The following is a 21,866-nucleotide window of genomic DNA, read 5'->3' as shown; positions in this document are numbered from 1 at the left end:
CTCACTACTTGTAATCTCACCCTACAACATCAATCTATATCACGGTCTACACCCCGTGTAACCGTTCACTTGTAATTCCCGCTTTGTAATTGCAACCTGACCACCCTACAATAGCAGCCTGCGCTATTCTAAGCGACCCGCTCGTAACTACTTACCACTCGGGATATTTCTCAGTCTTGGACTGCCCGATCGCCCTACGGTAGACCGACCGGCTGACCTACGAGCGCCCTCCCACTTATTGACAAACATACGTATTCGTAGTGTAATCATAACCCCCGGTTCCATTTACGCTATCAATGTGAGATGAATATTATTACATAATATTAAAATATAATTATTTAATAGAAAAATATGTAACTTAAAATGAATATATAATCAAATATTTTTTATTAGAGTTGAAGATTCAACTTTTTGAGAAGAATATATTTAAATATTTAATTCATGTATTACAAAAACTATTATAATATAGTTGATTTGAACAAAATGTCAAACTGTTAATACTAAAATTTATAAATTATTTAAAATCTTCTTGTAGACCACATTTGAAGTTGAATAGAGTTCTCTCTATTTTGAGAAGGAAGTAGTAGTGTTAAAGTAATTTATACAAGTCTGTGTATGCAGCTTAGTTGGTTACCGTGATTAAGTTTAGAAAGAAAAATAAGGAATAAAGTGAAGGGTTCATTGTGTATAATGAGTAAAAGCCTAGGGTCTGTATACATTTGAATAATCATAATTTGCATCTTTCTAGATGTTCTATCTGACTAATGTGAGGATAATTAGGGTTGGAGATTCAATCCTTTGGAAAGAATGTAACTTATGCATGCGTAATTAACGAAGATATGTTAACATTTTTTTTGATTGAATGAGCTGAACATTTGTTCCTAAATACTGCTGAAATTTGGTTAGTAGGTGTCTTGCATTCTCATTTTTATGAGAGGTTTTTAATTAGACTAATCTGATACAACCATTATTCCTTTGTGTGGATCATAAATAATAAGTATATTTTTTATATATTTATAAATAATAAGTATATTTAATATACACTATTTGCATACGTAAAGTATGGCCTGTAATTAGATAAAAATTACCTTTTAAAATGATTTCTTATGAACGGAACAAAGTATAAAATGTTCTTTTTATTAAATTTTAGTAATTCTAATTATGTGGAATTTATTTCAAAGCAAACCAAACGGCCCATGAAGGGGGGAAAATTCAAGAAAAAAAGAAGAGCTCAAACCCCAATTGCGAAGCCAACTGTTCTGCAAAAACATCCACTGCAGTCTGCAGCAACCAATCCCTAGTTGAATTTCATGTGGGCAGGTACGTTAATTCTCTTCTTCCTATCTTGTTATCGTTAATTATTCTTCTTATTGTTATTATTGCTACTGTATTTTCGTCGGCGGTATGAACGCCACCTGTTTGATAAAATGTTTAAACCAGTATCCTTCCTGTCTTTATCATTTTTCTTCATTCCAGTCATTTACTTTCTTGCTTTATTTGCTCGTGCACTTGCAATGGTAACACACTAACACTCAAGGACGGTGAGCGGAGAAGCGCAGCATTCTGGAAATCCAGGCAGACTAACCAGGGGAAGAGAGCACGATTTCAATCGGATGGCATCTTATGGTGAAGAGGTCCTTTCTTTTATGAAACTTGCTCTGGAACAGGCAAAGCTTGCGTTGGACAGCCTTGAAGTTCCGGTCGGTTGTGTCATGGTAGAGGATGGGGAGGTGATTGCTTCGGGGAGGAACCGAACCACAGAGACCAGGAATGCTACAAGGCATGCTGAGATGGAAGCCATTGACATTTTGCTAGAGCAGTGGAAGAAGAGTGGACTTTCACCCAGTGAAGTCTCGGAAAGATTCTCAAAATGCGTCCTTTATGTGACTTGCGAGCCCTGCATAATGTGTGCAGCGGCCCTGTCTTTTCTAGGCATCAAAGAAGCGTATTATGGATGTGGGAATGACAAATTTGGCGGCTGTGGATCAATATTGTCATTGCATACTTGTGCAGGAGTGGCACAGAAGAAGAGCTTCAAATGTGTAGGAGGAATCATGGCATCTGAGGCGGTTGCTCTTCTGCGTAGCTTCTATGAACAAGGAAATCCAAATGCCCCCAAGCCTCACAGGCCGGTGAAGCAAACCACATGATGTTCTGATCATGTGTCTTATCTACTTATGGATGAGGTATTAAAACGACTTATTCTTGGATTCCTTGAAATTTGTATTGTTCTCTGATAACTTATTTGACATGATCATTGAAACAATCTATGGCTTTCCCTTTTTGATTTTATACTGTTAGACATTCATCATCTTTCATCAGTCAATTTACATCATATCCAACATACGTGTAGATATTAAAGAATCCTGACACAGATTCATGACAAATGGTGCAAATTGTTCTTGATAAAGTAGTATACTGAGGGCATGAGATACATAGGAGTCAAAGATCATGAACATACAATTAGGAATCAGTGTCAATATTATTTCTCTCATCTATACTCGCATAGGAAATGAAAGTATGGGGATGAAGCCAGACCAGCAACTTTGATTGCTTATTGATTGGCACATGGAGCAAAGCAGCCAAGATGGCATGGAGGGTAGAGTGAGTCAAGGTTTAGGTCCAGGTCATTTCTCCCTGTTTGATTTGCTCTTTCTCCTTGGTAACTGCTTACGTGAAATCATTATACATATATATATGCAAGTATCATAAGCATGGATTAGTAAAATATCAACAAGCTATATATCATCCCTGCCCAAATGATTAGGTGATAAATTAGTCATTTAGTCGTTACCCAATGTTTAGGCAAGGAAGTGGTTGTGGTGAGAGGAATGAAGTTGAGCTTGGGCCTTGATTTTGCTCCCATTGTGCCTGCTGTGCTGCCATCTTCTCCTTCTCCTTGATCTAACCATCAGGTCACAAAAGCACTAGATTTCAAATCATCTTGTTTTAAGTTTAAGCAAATTGGTCATTTGACACTCAAAAATAGAGGATAAATACTAATTTCACGGTATCCCTCGCATATGCAATCCTTTCCCATAGAAATATTTTATATGGAATTTGTGCGGTATTGGTGCCTTTGTGTATCAGGTACAACTATGTATGCTATTTGTGTTATATTGGGTACTATACTGTAAATATTTGTTCTCATAGTTAACCAAACCGAAGAGAATCAACCTCACCTTCTTTGCCAGCATATTATTCTCCTGCAGAATTGCCTTCTCCTGTCAAAGAACATAAAAAACCAAAATGTTTGAAGATCATATAGTCAACCAAACAGAAGAGAATCAATCTCTCAAGATATTTTAAGCCATGGCAGAAGAGAATCAATCTGCTTACTGTTTTTTGCAGCTCAGAAAGTGAATCATACAGAAGCTGGCTCTGCAAGACAGAGACACGTAGCTTGGAAGTCATGCATTTTAGTGAACACTTAGAAACTGATGATCTAAGGAAAATAACAGCACGTTTGGTTCATGGCCGGAATGAATTTTGAGGGAATACGAATGCTATTCCATAGGGAATGAAATAGAACATAAATTGTATTCTATTGTTTGGTTTGCTGAAGGAGTGAAGGATTAGACTTTAGGAATTATATATATTCTAAATCGAGTAATCATACATACTCTTCTGGATCGAATCAGCCTGAGAGAAGAATCAAGCTGTTGCTCCAAATTCTGGAGATCTTTCTGGCTCATGGTGTCCAGATCTTCTCCCATGTAGTGCCTGCATGCATGCATTTTTATCATCAACAGTACAAGATGTCATTAATGTATATATGAATTTCTCACTTGTGATTCCTTTGCAGAAGATCAATCTTTCCTTTTAGCTTAGCATATTCCAAGCTCCAGTTATCCTTCAAAAGTGACACATACAGCGTAACTATTCCAGGTTCAAACAAAATTGAAGGATATATTTCGTCTCGGTTTCATTTGGTGGCCTGCTTGTAACAGTTTGACATATTATACACTTACTGATGATTCAGAGTCATTAGTTTCTGCAAGCAAGCGTTTCTCAGCATATGAGTATCGTTCGTATCGGTCAATAATCATCTCCATGCTGCAGTTCAAATATACAACTTATCAATACTATTACGGATACATTTTAAGAAAATTTGACAATGTATGGTACTAAAGGGTGTGCTTGGTTCATGGCCGGTTTACACACTTTGAATGAGAATAAAAAATATAGTTATTGTTTAGCTGACAACTTTTTAAAACACAATTATGAGATTTGATTACCCTTAGCTTTCAATTAAAAACCTCATCCTCTAATTAAAAATGAGTATCATTCCATCTTATCCCTCTTCATATGTCACTTCCCGATCCGTTGCCTCCTCACTGCATCTCTCATATTTTTGTTTTGATTTTTTTGTTCATATTGGTGCTTTGAATGTCATTATATTAGGATCAGTTGGTTTGATTTTTTAATTTTTGTATTTTAAAGCATTTATTCACAGGTTATACGTAACCAAACATAATCATTTCAATTCAACCCTATTACTAAACATGAAAAATATTTTCATCAAAATCTATTACCATTACCAAGTATTTAATTCTCGTTCCAATTTTGATTCCCATGTGCATACCAAACATAACCTAAAGCCTAAGTATACGTCATTGTTACGATTCAATATCGAAGCAATTCCCTAAGCTAAGTAATAAATGTGTGCTAAATAAATGTTTAAATACTTTCAATAAAAATACAAATGTCATATACTATCAAAGGTCATGGGTTTAACAAAGCTCATACGGTGCTAATCTTTGAACTTCTTTTGTTGTTGTTTTTGATGATGAATAGAGCGCTATCTTCAAAAGTTATAGCTAGTAGCGAATGCGTAATTTTATTTCATTATACTTACATAACAGTTAGTACTACGTTTTATATGAAGATGCTAGACTTAACCCTCCAAGCCTCCGCCGCCTAACAATAATAATAAATCTTTTAATAATAAAATACTAGACTCGGTGGTTAAAATCTCTACCCAACAATAATAACCCCTGGGCTAGTAAGTTATTAAAACTTTGTCCAGTATCTTTTGAAGTACATGCCATTGTAACACATAACATTTCACTTTCTAGGGCAATTATTATCCCTAAGCTTATTGATCTGAAAAAGCACTGAACAAAAAACCCTCATTATGGATATATTCTAAGTAATAGGAAAATTTTACAATGTATGATACTACAAATAATAAAAGATGTTATATAACTTATAAAATGTACTTAACACTCATTATTTTTTTCCTCAAAAAAAAAGCACTCATTTTTTTTTAGTATTTGTTACGATTCAGCATGGAAGCAATTCCCTAAGCTAAGTGATGTGTGCTAAATAAATGTGTAAATACATAGGTGAAACCAATGAAATGTGTTAATAAAGCCCATACTACGGCTTTAATCTTTGAACTATTTTTTGTTGATTAATATATCACAAATTTATTTTCTTATACTATCAGTCTTAATTACACATTATCAATTATTAGGATCAAATAACACTATGCAAAAGTTATAGTTAGTTGTGAATATGCTATTTTATTTTCATATACTTGCGTAACAGTGCTATGTTTCGATGGCAGGATACTATGCCCAACCATCCAAGCCTCCGCCCTACAATAATAAGTCCTCCACAGCCAATAACATAATGCTAGACTGTATGTACTCGATCCTTTAAATCTCTATTCAACAATAATAGGAAAGTGTTATATGTAGTATTCATATTTTCTACTCTGAAATTCTACTTTGACTCTCAAATTCTTGGTGTGAATAATTTTCTGGAGACCCACATAACGAAATGAGTAAAAGTAAGAGAACAGAATTTGAGAGTATACATACTAATGATAGTATAACTCACAATAATAACCTATTAACCTGTGTTCAATATATACTTTTAAGTACATACCATTGTTACACATATATAGCATTTCACTTTCTAGTTTCTAGGTTAATTATTATCCCTATGCTTATTCATCTGAAAAAGCACTGAACATGCTGCAAAACCAATAAAAAAAGAAGGAAAAAAAGAAAAAGAAAAAAGAGAACAACATACACAGACCCTAAGTTATCAATTTAATTAATATTTTCTTAAAACATTATTTTAGATTTTTCAGCTTTCTACTTGTTATGAACCTAGCTCATGATTTTTAATTTTGTTTTCAAATTTTATATTTCCCCTTGTTTAAAAAACAAGAAAACCATTATTCAAACTGGGCGAAAATGTACATGAGGCACACCTTAGAGCCAGAATGAAAGAACTGTTTAGTGGATCTAGAAAGCTGGTAAAAACTAGGTGACGGGATAATTGGACAAGGTACTTGATCTGACCCAGTGCGTCTAATCCATCAAAGCAGTCAAACAACAGTCAGGAGCAGAGAACAGGTAGAACGGTTACAAGAGCACACGCATTAAGATCATCGCCTTATCAAATTAAAAATAGGAGTTATGGATGACAGCGTCACTTATTAGGGGGCTGTTTCTATCATTATTGTAACCGTTACAGGTTTATAGTATAAAGGTTGACCTCGTGTAACAAGAGGGTGACACGCTCTGTTCATTATACACAAACCTATTCAATACAATTGTTTCTGTTGACTAATTCATAGAATATATCCGGTAAACATTATTACCGTCACTAGTTAAATCATTTACTAGTGAATTAGTCTCCCAAATATTATGAAAAAACATAGAAAATGCAGATCTTCTGACCTTAATTAGTCACATATAGGAAAACCTAAAAGTGCATGCAAATGAATTAAGTCTAACTTTAAAAAAAAAAAAAACACTATAAAACTAAATTCAAGAAATGAATTAAACAGAAAACACATATTATTTATAAACTAAATAATATTCTCAGGAGATTAGATTTGTTTTTTAAAAACAAAAATAAAACCTATTCCCTTTTTAAAGATTCTTGCAAGAAAACGGAACCCTAGATCCAGTAGTTCACAGATTGTGAATAAAAAAGCAAAACATATGACAAAAATGGAAAGAACAAAAGAGAAAATGGAAGTTTTGACATACCAGGAATCAGTGGAGTAATCAAAAAGCTTTCCCCTATGGGAAAAAACAATCAAAGCAACATCTGCATCACAGAGAACAGAGATTTCATGGGCTTTCTTGGCCAAACCAGCTCTCCTCTTCGAGAATGTAACCTGTCTGTTTATCTTGTTTTCTATCCTCTTCAGCTCCACTTTCCCTCTCCCCATCTTTCTCTCAACAACCTAGCTAGGCCGCCCAGATCAGATTACCTAAAACTGGAAAGTAGAATTGAAACCCTCAGCTCGATTTAGAATAATAACAATATTCAGAAACACCCATTTTGTTATTGTAATTGCCCTTTCTGATCTAACAATAGCTAGGGTGGGTGGTGGAAAGCTAGGGTACGTAAACGATGTGACATCGCAGAGATTCCTTGAAACATGATGGTGGTTTTGGGAAAAGTGGGAAACTGGGTGGTTTTTAAGGATGTGTTGTCGAGTGGTGGTTGGGTTATATGCTGTGCTTCCGTTAGTGTCTGCTGGACATCAGCGGTTACTGGTTTTTAAGCTCAGTTTTGAGTTGTTAACAGACTGTTCTAAAAAAATTTGTACCCCTACTGAAGTGTGCTCCAGGTGAAAAACGTCTTGTTACTTTAGGTTAATTGAAACATGTGTTTCATCTCAACTAAAAGTCTAAGTTGATAGTTGAAGTACACATTTATGTTTATATAGGCTCTGATATCAAATTGAAGCATGTGTTCCATCTCAACTAAAATCTTAAGCTGATAGTTGGAATGCACATTTATGTTTATATATTATTTATGCTCAACAAGGTTGTTCATAGCTATAGGCTTAAAACAAGAAGGCTGGCTCAAATAGAGAAGGTTATTAGTACATAGTTTTTATAAGAAATCAAACTTGAAACATTGTGATTACTAAGTCAACTGTTTGACTGGACGATTACTCGTGCCGGTGTTTTGAATCTCTACCATGCTTTTTTCATTTGGTATTGCTTCTCAAGTCTTCGAGCATTAATCATTATTCCGTGATTTATCTCATTCATTAAGTTTTCAAGGTAAGAGTGGTAGAGGTCATTAGGGTTGGGAGTGTGATCATTTAAAAGAGAAAATCAAAAGCAATGGTATGGTTTATAGTGATCTGAAAAGGACTATCTATGAGCATTAATGTAGTGAAAATAGTTTTAGAAAAACGTAACTACTCCAAAAGAAAAAAAAATGATTACTACTTTACTAGTAAAGTGGCGTAATCTTATTATGAGTTAGATAAATAATTCATGCAGTAATCAAACAATAATACAATGATTAAAATGTACTCCCTCCGTCCCATTTTACCTGTCCTATTTACTATTCATTGGTCAAACCAACTCTTTCTTCATTGCTTATTTTCTTTAGTAATTTTTTATTATTTTTAAATTTAATTTTTTGTGTTTAATAGTACTTTTGATGTTGTTTCTAAATATATAAATTTTATATATTAATACTAAACTTAATATTATGAAAAATTGGATTAAAAATAACTTCAGTCAAGCCTCGTTAAACGAACCAGACAACCAAAATGGGATGGAGGGAGTAATTAATAGGTGTGATAGCTTTGGGTATCCTGCCCCAATCTATTTACTCTATCAATAACCGAGCCGGATCTAGTATATCATAAGGGATTTTCTTTTTCTATTGATTCGTACGGATTGGATCAAAAAAAATTCTTGAATGAGGTATTCAACATCGGGGCTGAATCGAAAACGAAATCTTTATTGGTTCTGTCTCCTGTTCTTTTTCGTTATGAGGAGAATGAATATTTTTTCGAAGAATCAAACAAAAACGGGTCTGGATCTCCTGCGGGAACGGTTTGGGAGATCTAAAGCAAAAAATGGTGGTATTTGCTAGCAATAACATGTTCCACGTCATTAATGAGGGTGAGACTCAATTTTGATATTTCTTTTCAAACTTTACTTTTATGATCAATTGAGTTGCTCATGCTGACAGATAAAACATAATTCTTGTATCTTCTTTGAGCGGTTTCTATTACACAAGAAGGGCATAAAGAATAAAAACAATATTTTATATGAAAACTTGAAAGAAAAATTAGGAGTACTCTACAAGTGGACAAGAGCCCACAAACCATTATTTAAGTGATGATGAACAAGGGAGATATCATTATACTTCGATTTTTTTTTTTCTTGTTCAAAATGACAATTCTTTCATTGCCTTACGCCCTTACTGGTTACCGCCAACCCTATTAATTACGCATTTTGATACATTATATATCTATATATATATATTAAAAACGATATTATATTGTAATTGATTAAATGACTTATGTGCCAACATATAACTCACAAAATTCGGTTAGGTTAAATTTTTTCTTAAATTGCAAATTATATATAATTGTTACAAAATATAAATAATTAAATATTATTTTGTTAAATTTTAAATATTTGAATAAAATTATTGTACATAATTAGATATACTTGTCAATTTGTCATAAAACACAAAGATTTTATACTAATTTGCTAAAATTTAAAATTTTAGATATATTTATCAATATACATAAATGTTTGAATTCTTTTTTCACAAATAAACCTTAATGAAAATCATGGTTGTAGGCGGCGCTAGGCAGAATCTAGACGACGCTAAGTGGGCACAAAAAAAAAACAATGACAGACTTGCAGTTTGACAATTTTAATGAGACTGTTCTCAACATTTAATCAAATAACACATCCTAATAAATGAAATAATGATAATTCATAAGTCATAACATCATAGCAATATTAAAAAAATAAAAATACACAAATATGAAATACTCAAATACTTCAATCAACCAAAGATTCAAAGTAGCAAACTATCAAAAATAACTAATGGATCATTATGCATCTCGCATGACCATATCTATTTTAGCTTTGACTAATAAAATTTGGGTTCATATTTTATTTATGCATCTCTGTGAATCATTTGTGAATTGTGTACTACCGGTGTGTATAAGGATCTTGTAATAATGATTATTAATTAATGAAGTATGAAATAAATCAAATAAATGAATAATTATTACGAAGTAATTAATAAATTGGATTATAAAATCAATGAATAAATTGGATTAACTAATAAAAGAAATTAAAAGGTTTAAAGTTTAAAACTTACCGTAGCAGTCCAGGATCTAACAACAGGTCTAAATCAAAATAACTCGGTAAAAATCGAATGAAATCGGCCGACTCGAACGAGTTGGTCAAAATCGGCCGAGTTGAAAGACTAGGCCGATTTGGCTGCCTAGCAAGTCGGCTAGGCGGCTGGCCAATTTTTTCCCGCCTAATTGTGAAATCGCAACAGCCTAGGGGTGCCTAGACCGATTTTTACAGCAGTTTATTGAAAATATAGGCTATGTTTGACAAATCTAACTGAAAAGGTAGCTGAAAGCTGAAAACCTATAAGCTAATAGCTGAAATATGAAGAGCTGTTAAAATAGTTATTATGCTTAAAAGTGTTTAGTAAAATTAGCTTATTGATAAACTGATAAATGTAAAAAGACTAAAAATGACATCTTCACAAAATTTAAATAGTTTTAAATTTAAATAGGTTTGTTTACATATTAAAATATAAAATAATGAAATTAATATATTTTAATAAAATATAAAGTAAGAACATGTATTTGAAAATATATAAAGTAAAACAAAATATTTATAGTTCATAAAATTAGTTCATACAAAAATTAATGTTCAATCACACAAATGTCAAATTGAACTTATAACCAAACATATTGAAAAGAAAAGACCAAAAGGATTTTAATTGGAAGGAGAAAAAGATGTCATTTATATAAAATAATAAGGATAAAAATATAAAAGAGTTAAAAAAACTACTAGCTTATTTTTGAAAAGTTACCTAAAGTAGCTTTTCAAAATAAACTCTTATTTTAAGCTACTAGCTTATTTTAGAAACATTACCAAACAGAGCTTATAACTTATTAACTTATTTTGGAAACATTACCAAACAGAGCTTATAGCTTATTAATAGTTTAAAATAAGTTATAAGCTCCTAAATAAGTCTTGACAAACAGAGTCATAATGGTTGTTGACTTTTGTACCTAATTATCAGATTTGATACTTATTACCATGCTTGTTTGCGTACCTTTGTTATCCTACTATTAGATTCAAATCATTCAGTAATCATAAAATCGTTACCCTTTTCCTTCCCTATATCTAGAAACATAATAAATGTGAATGAAGGTTATACCCCTCATTTATGTCCGTTTTTTCCGTTAAGGTTTTTTGTACATTATGTTATAAAAGTTGTACTACATAATATTTTGGACAAATATACCCCTACCGTTATAACTTCCGTTATCTTTTCCACTATTGTTACTATGCACATGCATCCACCATATATTTTCTTATCTTCTTCTTCAATAATAATAATAATAATAATAATAATAATAATAATAATAATATACACATTAAATATTAGAGTTATATATTAGTTATTTTTTAAAATATAAATATCCAATTTATAAAAATATTTTACATTATTATTTACTATATTAAAATTTAATTAAATTTAAAATTTTAATACAAAATACTAATATTGGGCAATTATATTTTGCGCATCGCGCATAAGAAAAACTAGTTTGAACAATAAAATCAAATACGAGAAAGAAAAAAAGGAAAAACATTAAAAAGTCATTGTCCATGTATAAAATTTTAATATATATAAACATTTATGTATGTGTGTATATATTTATTGTTTAATTTCATCTATTTATTTATTTCTATTTTTATTAATTATTTATTTTAATTCCAATTTTTATTTACTGTCAAACAAAGAGACTTCTTAAACTCAAACTCATTTTCGTTATAAGTATTTAATTTCAATTTTAATGTTTGAACCAAACTCCCCCCTAAATGTTATTTTTTGTGAAGTCATAGGAAATCGCTAAGAGGCCTATTAGTTGCAGGTTCAAGACTCGGTTATTATGCCATGGACTCGGATCCATGTTTACAATTTTAGAATTTTATGTTCACAATTTTAGAACTCTATATTCACAATTTCATAACTCTATATTCAATCGTATAACACAATTTTTGAATTCGTATACCACAATTGTGAATATAGAGTTCAAAAATTATGAATATTGAGTAATGTAATTTTGTATATTGAGATCTAAAATTTTGAATATAGAGTTTTAAAATTGTGAAGATAGAGTTCTAAATTTGTGAACATGGACCCGGATCCATAGCATAATTTGCCTTCGAGACTTGAATGGGCCATTATTCTCTCCTACCCAAACATTATTTAAGCCTTTAATTGGGCTTATTCAGCTTGAACTTATAAAAACAGCTCAGCCCATCTTTTGGGCTTTATTCTGCAATGATCCAATCATTCGTAGGCTTTTTAGTCAAATTACTTGTAAGGTTTTGATTGTACTATATAATTTTGCTCAATTTAATTTTGTATCCGCAATTAAGCATAATAAGATGAACAAATTGTATCATAGACTAATGTCTATATTGCAAGATGAATCTTCATCCAGAATAGCAACATTTAATCCAATTGCAAGGAGGAAGAACTGGTGCAAAAAAGTAAATTAACGACAAAAGAAAATGGAAGAGAAAAAAAAAAAACTCTTATGTAATGAAATGACACTCTTATATAATATATCGATATCGACAATATTGTGGATCAAACTACCAAAATATATAATAATGCAAGGTCCACTATGAATATTATAAACTCTGGTTAGTAGAGACGATCAATCTTCTACATCAATATGATTAGTAGACACGATCAATCTTCTGTTCACCCAAAAATTTCATAAAATATGATATTTTTATTAATTCAAAAGTTGACTTACTAATATGAAGCCCGCTTTATTATTATCAATATTATATAAGTTGAACAGTTAATTTGATAATAATAAAGCGGGCTTCACCCAGAATAACTTAGGCCAATCAAATATCACTTCTTGCAAACTTGCAAACCTTCTATGGTTACTATATATGGAGTACATAAAATTTTCATCCAATTTTCCCTACCTTCTCCCTTAAAGAAATTAACCCCCACTCATCTTCTACCTTATTTGTTAAATGATTCAATCAATATTCCTTTAATATATTCAAGAGACAGACTTTTTTTTTGGTGAAAGGGAGGGACCTAAGGTCCCAGGGGATTCAAGAGACAGACTTTGATGTATCTTTCTCCATGTCTTAATTTAAGTGTAAAAGTTTCGGAATTAAAAGTTTCGGAATTAAATGATTGAGAAAGAACATTCCAAATTTCCAATTCTAATAACTACTTTAATAAAGGATATGGAATGAACAACTAAATTATAGTATCTAAGCTACTTTGATAAAGTAGGGATCACAATTCACATCAATACAAAATACAAGTAAAACAACAATGGTCCCATGCATGCACAAATGCATAAGCTAGCAGACATCAAAACACTAATCCCCACCACAATTAAAGTTCAGATATGGTCCCACACCTAGCATTATTTGACCCTCACAAAACACTTATAGTTTACATGAAACGCACAACATTTAATACACTACAGAAAAAAAATCAAATTTGTCCGAAAAAAATAATCAAGTGAGTATAATATAATTCTTGTACTAAAAAGTTATGATGAGTTTGATTCTTACTGATACTTTCTATGAAGGATAACAGGGCGCACGGTGCGCGGTGGAGAGTATATTTTGTGTCCTCATCGTCCCCTCGACCCCGACCCCGACCCCTGTCTTTGATTAGGAATTGAAAATATTCCTCATCCCCATCCCATCGGGGAATTAAGCAGGGACGGGAAATCTCCATTCCCGTTCAACTCCTTGTCAAACTATTAGATAAGTGCATTTTTAATTAAAAAATCTAAGTCCTAATTTAAAAAACTAGAGATAAAATGCGAATGAGTTCTCAAGTAAAAAATGGGGTGAAATCTCAGCCACTGATCTAGCCAAAATCAACAACACAAAATTAAGAAAATTTTTAAAACAAATGTGGTGACAGTATGGTAATTTTGCATAAATTCAAAACTTAAGGTGTGTAAACTTAAAGCTTAATGTGCATAAGTTTATAGCTTAAGGTATGTAAATTTATAACTTAAGGTGCATACGTTTATAGCTTTAGGTGTTTAAGTTTAAAGTTTAAGGTGCGTAAGTTTATAGCTTAAGGGCATAAGTTCATAAGTTTAACTCTTAAGATGCACGAGTTACAGACTCTAGGTTCATAAATTTCAAACTTAAGGTGCATCAGTTTCCCACTTAAGGTAAATGAATTTAATTCTTAAGATGCACAACTTTGATTCATTAGGAATATCGACTTTCATACTTTAGGTGTATAAATTTAAAATTTAAAGTGCATTATTTTCCAGCTTAAGGTGCATAAGTTCAAAACTTAAGGTGCATAAGTTCGAAACTTAAGGTGCATAATTTTGAGACTTAAGGTGCGTGCATTAGTTCGAGACTTAAGATGCATAAGTTCGAAGACTTAAAGTGCATAAGTTCGAGACTTAAGGTGCATAAGTTCAGAGGTTAAGGTACATAAGTTCAGAGGTTAAGGTACATCAGTTCGAGGCACTTAGAGCATCCATATCAATGGGATTATTTCGCTGTATTTGAGGAGTTTTTGTAAGTGTAATTAAGAAAAAGAAAATGTGGGAGAAAGAAAAAAAATAAAACAAATATAAGTTTAAAAAATAAAAATAAGGATGCTCTTAACTTCATCCCATGAAAAAATCATTGATAAGGATGCTCTTAACATTATTCAACGGCTCAAATCGCACCCAATTTTTCATTTGGAGACTCCTTGCACATGAACTATTTCATATATATATATATATATATACCTTTTTTTTTTTTGAAAACTATATATATATATACCTAAACCCTCTCAAATATAATGAACCCGTTGTACACGATCTTTTTAGTGGTTTTTATTAATTTAAAATTTTTTTATTATAGTGAAATAGTTCGTACAGCCTGGACGTTTTACGATTTTACTTGTTATCATATCCACCTTGCCTCCTCAAACTTCAAATATTCATGTGATAATATTCATCAAGAAGAGTACAGTAAGACAGTTAGTCAAAGAAAGAGAGCTGAGGCTTTAAATTAAAAGAGAAGAAATTGAGGCGCAAGTGCAGGAGAATGATCTTTAGGACTATAAACAGTTCATGTCATCATCTTTTGAGCTGTAATTATTCTTCTCAACCAATCATTTGTACTTCTTTTTCTATTTTTCTTTTCTTTTCTAAAGAGAACGCAATTTTAACTCACTTAAACTGCTAATTTTAATTTTAACCTTTCTGTTCACATTCTGTTGGGCAGAGGCTTAGAGGGTCTAATCCAATGTCCTACCATCAAAATATGACATTTATTGCTATGTAAGTATAAGAGAATAAAATTACGTCTTCGTTATGACAATTGATATTAAAGCAAGACATGACGCTAATTGCTACGTAAGTATAAGAAAATAAAATTATTTATTTATTACTAGGTATAACTTTTAGTGTATAGTAATGATAAATGCTTGATTTTAACACCTTCAATTTAGACATCAAAATTTGAGCTGCTTTATTTAATACTGTAAACATTTCTTTATGGTACATACTTTGCTGTCCTTTATTTCATTTTATACTACTTGTCTATTTGAACAAATAGAATCATGACCTGCTTTATTTAATTCATTCCTTATATATTACTCCCTACGTTATCTTTTTGTCAAATAATCTTTATGTTACTTTGTTGTCTCTTCATTTTATACTACTCGTCATCAATTTATAAGACAGAATCTTGACCCACATATAACTAATTCTGGCAAACTATTATGTGCAAGGTGAAATCGAGTCTAAAATACACAATTTACATACTGAACATTCACAATTTATATGCTGAATGTTCACAATTAAATATTCACAATTTACTTACTTAATGTTAACAATTTGAATTGTGAACATTCAATATGTAAATTGTGATGGGTCCATGGTATAATTATTGACTAACTCCTTATTAATTAGGTCGACATGCAATTTTTTAGATGACGAGGAAAACCTTCCGTCATCACTTTATGCAGTTGGTAAATTCTGTTTGCGAGTTAATTTAAAAATTATACAAAAAGGTAAATCACACTAGAAAGACATGTGCAACAAACTCAATCGAAAAAATATTAACAAGAATTGATCTCACTAACTTTTAGATACGAGAATCACGCACAACCTACTCGACTATCTCTTTCTACGCAGTTGCAATCTTTTGGGGGAACATTCCTATTGCTCACAAAACGGCAATTTATGTATATAGCAAGTCGCGTGCTTGCATGCATGCTTTATAACGTGTATATATATATATATATATATATACTTACCAACTTTACCTTGGAATGTGTAAGAAATTTCCTTTGAGTTTAGCAATCTTCTACCTCAGCCCTATAAATGTCTTGCTGCTAGCGAATCAACGCAGAAGATAGTGTACTCGACCTAGAGTATGGCATCTTCTTCATCATCTCCATCGTCTTCTCGTTGGACATACGATGTTTTCTTAAGTTTCAAAGGTGAGACACGAAGATCATTTACTAATCATCTCTACACGAATTTGTGCGAAGTTGGAGTTCACACTTTTCGTGACGATGAAGAGATCAAGAAAGGTGAGAACATTTCTACAGAGTTGTTGAAGGCTATTGAAGGGTCAAGAATATCTATCATCATATTCTCCAAATTTTATGCTCGGTCAAAATGGTGTCTTGACGAGTTAGTGAAAATCTTAGAATGTAAAGAGAATATGCAACAAACAGTTCTTCCTATATTCTATAATGTTGATCCTTCGGAGGTTCGAAATCAGACAGGTGAGTTTGGTAACTCATTGATACAACACAGAGAAAGATTTGGGGATCAAAAAGTTGATGAGTGGAAAGTTGCACTCACTAAGGCTGCTAATTTGTCTGGATGGGACTTCCAAACCATGACAAACAGGTACTCCTATTTTCAATTTCATTTAATTTCTGGATTAATAGTGTGATATAATATATTTGCCGCATGTCCTAATTTAATTTGCAACACTTATGGATAAAAATGGATAAAACACATGCAATTGCACTCATTGATGCATCATGCAAACCTTTTAACTTCAAATACATTTATCATGTATTAAATACATGCAATAGGGCTCTCCATCCCCCGCTAGGACCAAACTTGTAACTTTGTGGTTAGGAAGTTAACCATAGACTAACTTAATTAGTTGGATTGTAGCCCGTCAAATCAGTAAATGTTCAATTTGATCTCTTAGTTTTGTTTTTTGTTTATTTGTTTATTTGTTTTTTGTTTTTTGTTTTAAATAGATATAACTAAATGTTTAATTCAATAAATATAAATCTTGACCAGGTGTGAGTCAAAATTTATCGAAGAAATCACTGAAGAGATACTAAAGGAATTAAACCACACCTGCATGAATGTGGCAAAGTACCCCATTGGAATTCATTCTCGTGCTAGAGAAATAATTCGTTTATTGCATAGTCAAAAAACGAAAGATAATGTTGGGATGATTGGACTTTATGGCATGGGAGGCATAGGTAAATCTACCCTCGCAAAGGCTATATACAACTTGATCTTTCAAAAGTTTGAAGGTAGTAGCTTTATTGAAAACATCATATCCGTTTTAGAGGGACAACAGAATGGTATTGTCAAATTACAAGAGAAACTTCTTTGTGAAACACTCAAACGAAACAAATTTGAAATAGCCAATGTTGACAAAGGAATAAGTTTGATCAAAGAAAGGTTGCGATCAAAAAGGGTTCTTATTGTTCTTGATGGCCTAGACCATATTAGTCAATTAGAATCATTAGCTCAACAAGATTGGTTTGGTTCAGGGAGTGTAATTATATTAACAACTAGAGATATTCATTTGTTGAGTGACCTTAGAGCACACGAGAAGTACATGGTCAAAACTTTAAGCTTTGATCAATCTTTAGAACTCTTGAGTTGGCATTCTTTTGGTGTCCCTAAACCATTAGATGGTTATGCTGAAGTATGCAAAAGTGTAGCAAGGTATACTGGAGGACTTCCATTAGCCCTAACAATTATAGGTTCTTATTTGCGTGGAAGATCTGTGGAAGAATGGAGCATCAATGTAGAGAAATTAAGAAGAATACCACATGCTGATGTGCAAAAAATTCTTAAAATAAGTTACGATGCACTTGATGATGATACTCAGAATGTCTTTCTCGATATTTCAAGTTTCTTCCTTGGACAGAACAAAAAAGAAAGTATTATGATATTGGAAGCTTCTAGATTTCATGCTGAAACCGCAATTAGGACTTTGACAGAAAGATGCTTACTAACAATAATAAGTGAATACGGAGAAAATGAAAGACTCCATATGCACGATTTAGTTCGTGATATGGGGATAGAAATTGTTCGAAAGGAATCTCCTCGGGAGCTTGGCCAACGAACTAGATTGATTGACCCAAAAGATGTCTTTGACGTGCTTCAAAGCAACAAGGTAAAACATTTCAACTCCTTTCTACATGAGTTATTCGAGCTAATTCATTCCCTTTCTTTACTAATAAGTTTTATAAAAATCTAAATTTTTTATAATGTTTAGAATATTGTTATAAAATGTTTTTTCTTTGTTTTTTTTTTTTAATTTAAATTTTTAATTAGGGTACGGAATCAATCGAAGGGATTATGTTAAAGAATCTGTCTTTGAGTACCAAAGCACTTGAAAGGATGGTAAAGTTGCGAATACTCAAATTGAATAATGTGCAATTTAAAGGATCTTTTGCATATCTGTCCAACGAACTTAGGTGGTTTAAGTGGCGTAATTGTCATTTGAAATGCATACCATCCAATTTCCGCTTTGAAAAACTTATTAAGTTGGACATGAGCAATAGTGCTATTGAAGAATTTAAAGCCAGTATGCAGGTTTGTATGTTGTCCAATAATGCTTCTATGAACTTTATATATATTTCTTAATTACAAATTGGACTAGAAATTTTTATATTGACTAAAAATAAAAAATCCTCTACTTTGTTTCAACAGAACCTTAAATGCCTGAGGATCTTATACCTCAACGATTGTAAGCGCCTTAAGAAGACACCAGACTTCACTGGGGCACAGAGTCTTCAAAAATTATCCTTCAAACATTGTTTTGATTTGGCCAAGGTGCACCCTTCAATTGGGAATTTGGAGAGTCTTGTTGAGTTGAATTTCTGGGGATGCATTAAACTCAAGGAACTGCCCAATAGCGTTTGTAAGTTACAATTACTAGAAGTTTTGAATGTAGGTTATTGTGTCACACTCAAAGTGCTTCCAATTGACTTTGGAAAATTACAGACACTAAGAGAATTTAGAGCTAATGGTAGTTCTATTTCACATTTACCCTTTTCTTTGGGATGTTTAGAACATCTAAAGCTCTTATCCCTGGGTGGGGTGGGGGTGGGGGTGAAAACCTTAACACATCATTCCTGGTTAAGAACATCTTGTGATCCTGCTAATGCTAGTTTGTGCTCATTGGAAGGATTAGATTTAAAGGGAAGTTACTTTCTTCAAAACTTATCCTTCAACCTTTGCGATCTTTCCAATTTGGAATACCTCTACTTGGACGATTGGCGGAATATTAGAGCAATCCTAGAACTTCCTCCTAGTTTGAAGAAGCTCTATGCAAGAAATTGTGTCTCATTAGAAAAAATAGCAGATATATCAGCCTTGAAAAAACTCGAAATATTGTGCATTGCTGGTTGCACAAGTTTGGTTGAGCTCCCTGGCCTGGCGAGTCTCGAATCCTTGGAAGGACTCGAGATAACAAATTGTAGTGCTTTGACTATTCCTCGGTTTGGAAACTGGTTCCAGGTTTGTTACATTCATCTCTTCATCTTTCACTGTTCTTATCGTTTCGTAATCAAATTTACCAATAGAAAAATTCATAATCCGTAAGCATTTAATTTATATTACCAACACATTAATATTTTTTTTTGTATATATAATGTAGGCACATTATTGTGAAGGTGATAGTGTCCGGATTTGTGTTGAAGTATTGGGAACTTTTGTACAATGCTATATTCCAACAGTTTTGAGGCATAAACAGCCCATTCGAATGATTCATAAGGCTTTTGATGATGATTATTTGTATGGATTTCATGTGACTGTGAGAAACAAAACCACTGGTCATTGGATTCCATTGAGAGACCATAATTTTCTAGAGTATCGACTCTTACACTGTGATGGTACGATTAGACTTGAGTGTGGATGGCCAAAATGGGAACTGGAGAAAGATGAGAGTAAAGGAATTCGATTTGAGGTCCCAATAATGGGTGGGGAGGAATTGGAGGTGTATGCAGAATTGGATCCTTCACAAATTCTTTGTTTATGTGAGTTGCATAGAGACAGAGATGGGGAGGTGCGTTTCTTTCCATCCACAAGGGGATATCTGGAAGTTGATGAAACAACAGTTTCTTTCAATGGTCAGGAAGTGCAGCTCATCATCTACTGATTTTCTAAATATTTGTAAATTACATGTTAATACGAGTTAATTTTAGGCAAAGGTCCCTTGTAGACAATTTTAAATTTTTGTTCAGGTTATCAATTTTGTCATTTAACATCTTAGATTATTTTTTTGACCTTTTTTGTTATTTCGATGACTTTTCCTATGAGACCCTAATTTAGGCAATGACATTTTCATCTCTTCAATTATTTTTTTTTCTAATTTTCTGCCGGTTTAATTGGTTTTTGAAATTGTATTGTGGATCTTGAAGGTACAATATAAGCTTAAGGTTCCTACTTTATTTTAATAAGAATTATTTATCTGAAAATATTAATAAATTAGAAACAGATAAATAAAACATAAAACAATAAAGCAACGAAAATACAATCATACACCGGAATTGTTTACACGTAGTCGGAGCTCCACTCCTACGTTTGCGGGGCACTTCACATCAGCCCAATCCACTAGATGATCACAAAGGGTTACAAGGAGTCACATAACAACCATACTACACGAATGGTTACAAAAAGTACTCTTAACTAAGCCTTCATCATCTTCAAGCTGACTCTGTGCGTTGCATAGTTGATCACCAACAAGGACGAACCACCAAGCACTCTTCCATGCTGATAATACCTCAAGAATAATAGTATAATATTGTACTCAAAGCTCACGTTAATCTGGAGTAAATATTCTTAGTAAAGTATGTAATGAATCCCAAGTTCTAGAGGTCTTTATATAGCCAATGATCCAACCAATTAAACCTCAACTTCAGCTCCTGTTATTTCCTCAATTCAACCTCCAACCAGTAGTGTAGATCAATCCCATAAATCGTGGATCAAGGTGACTTGGTTTTATTTGATTTAAACAATCACTGGCGCTGATCCAAAGTAAGCAGTAGGCAGATCCAGAGCTGATACAGTTGACTTAGTTAACAACCTATAAAACTAAACTAAGGTTTTTGGCAATAATTAAGCCAACAAATAGGAGGTCCAAAATGTTTATAAATTTTACACTTACAGTTTTTGTTCAGTCTCCTTCCGGATGGTCCACTCTCTTCTCTTCAAAAGTTTGAAGGTAGTAGCTTTATTGAAAGTATCATATCGGAAGTTTTAGAGGAAAGAAAAAAAATGGGATTGTCAAATTAATTACTAGAGAAACTTCTTCGTGAAACTCTCCCGAGAAACAAATTTAAAATAGTCAATAATGTTGATAAAGGAATAAGTTTGATCAATGCGATAAAAAAGGGTTCTTAATATTAATCAATTGGAATCATTAGCTCAACTGGATTGGAGTGTAATTATATTAACAATTAGAGATAAACAATGAATATCTATACAAAATATCATTCGCGCGTGTGTATATATGCGCACAATGTTTCATGTTTTTGCAACTCTTGTTTTTTTTTTTTTTTTTTTTGAACAATTT

The 21,866-nt window shown here is 32.5% G+C and overlaps 3 protein-coding genes and 1 pseudogene across 4 annotated transcripts; 3 read left to right on the top strand and 1 right to left on the bottom strand.

The window, feature by feature from the left end:
- The first annotated feature begins 1,178 nt into the window (after positions 1-1,178).
- Positions 1,179-3,821, top strand: LOC116024883 (tRNA-specific adenosine deaminase TAD2). 2 transcript variants are annotated; one of them, XM_031265902.1, is made up of 3 exons: positions 1,187-1,320; positions 1,538-2,186; positions 3,352-3,821. In XM_031265902.1, the coding sequence occupies exon 2, from the start codon at positions 1,614-1,616 to the stop codon at positions 2,148-2,150; it is 537 nt and encodes a 178-aa protein (XP_031121762.1). In that variant the 5' UTR covers positions 1,187-1,320; positions 1,538-1,613; the 3' UTR covers positions 2,151-2,186; positions 3,352-3,821. The 2 variants fall into 2 exon arrangements, with proteins under 2 accessions (XP_031121763.1, XP_031121762.1); XM_031265903.1 differs by lacking the exon at positions 3,352-3,821 and having other exon boundaries at positions 1,179-1,320; positions 1,538-2,342.
- On the bottom strand, positions 2,396-7,198 carry LOC116024882 (truncated transcription factor CAULIFLOWER A-like). Its single transcript, XM_031265901.1, has 8 exons — positions 7,014-7,198; positions 3,972-4,056; positions 3,789-3,853; positions 3,624-3,723; positions 3,340-3,381; positions 3,183-3,224; positions 2,795-2,904; positions 2,396-2,666 (listed from the first exon to the last, which is right to left on the bottom strand). The coding sequence occupies exons 1-8, from the start codon at positions 7,196-7,198 to the stop codon at positions 2,555-2,557; spliced, it is 741 nt and encodes a 246-aa protein (XP_031121761.1). The 3' UTR covers positions 2,396-2,554.
- An 8,212-nt stretch (positions 7,199-15,410) lies between these two features.
- Positions 15,411-17,311, top strand: LOC116024285 (annotated as a pseudogene).
- A 97-nt stretch (positions 17,312-17,408) lies between these two features.
- On the top strand, positions 17,409-20,512 carry LOC116024284 (disease resistance protein TAO1-like). The gene is made up of 4 exons (XM_031265176.1): positions 17,409-18,461; positions 18,623-18,883; positions 19,001-19,810; positions 19,950-20,512. The coding sequence occupies exons 1-4, from the start codon at positions 17,409-17,411 to the stop codon at positions 20,448-20,450; spliced, it is 2,625 nt and encodes an 874-aa protein (XP_031121036.1). The 3' UTR covers positions 20,451-20,512.
- The last annotated feature ends 1,354 nt before the right edge of the window (positions 20,513-21,866 follow it).

The sequence above is a fragment of the Ipomoea triloba genome, chromosome 7 (assembly GCF_003576645.1).
Source record: "Ipomoea triloba cultivar NCNSP0323 chromosome 7, ASM357664v1".
In the NCBI taxonomy this organism is placed as follows: domain Eukaryota; kingdom Viridiplantae; phylum Streptophyta; class Magnoliopsida; order Solanales; family Convolvulaceae; genus Ipomoea; species Ipomoea triloba.
The sequence above is the reverse complement of the archived record's forward strand: the minus strand, read 5'-3'. Positions and strand labels throughout refer to the sequence as shown.

Coding starts and splice junctions, on each gene's coding strand:
- LOC116024883 (XM_031265902.1), top strand. CDS start 1,614: ATGGCATCTTATGGTGAAGAGGTCCTTTCTTTTATGAAACTTGCTCTG.
- LOC116024882 (XM_031265901.1), bottom strand. CDS start 7,198: ATGGGGAGAGGGAAAGTGGAGCTGAAGAGGATAGAAAACAAGATAAAC. Junction 3,382..3,623: donor GGCTGATTCGATCCAGAAGA/GTATGTATGATT, acceptor TCTGTCTTGCAG/AGCCAGCTTCTGTATGATTC. Junction 3,225..3,339: donor TTTCTGAGCTGCAAAAAACA/GTAAGCAGATTG, acceptor GTTCTTTGACAG/GAGAAGGCAATTCTGCAGGA.
- LOC116024284 (XM_031265176.1), top strand. CDS start 17,409: ATGAATGTGGCAAAGTACCCCATTGGAATTCATTCTCGTGCTAGAGAA. Junction 18,462..18,622: donor ACGTGCTTCAAAGCAACAAG/GTAAAACATTTC, acceptor ATTTTTAATTAG/GGTACGGAATCAATCGAAGG. Junction 18,884..19,000: donor AATTTAAAGCCAGTATGCAG/GTTTGTATGTTG, acceptor TTGTTTCAACAG/AACCTTAAATGCCTGAGGAT.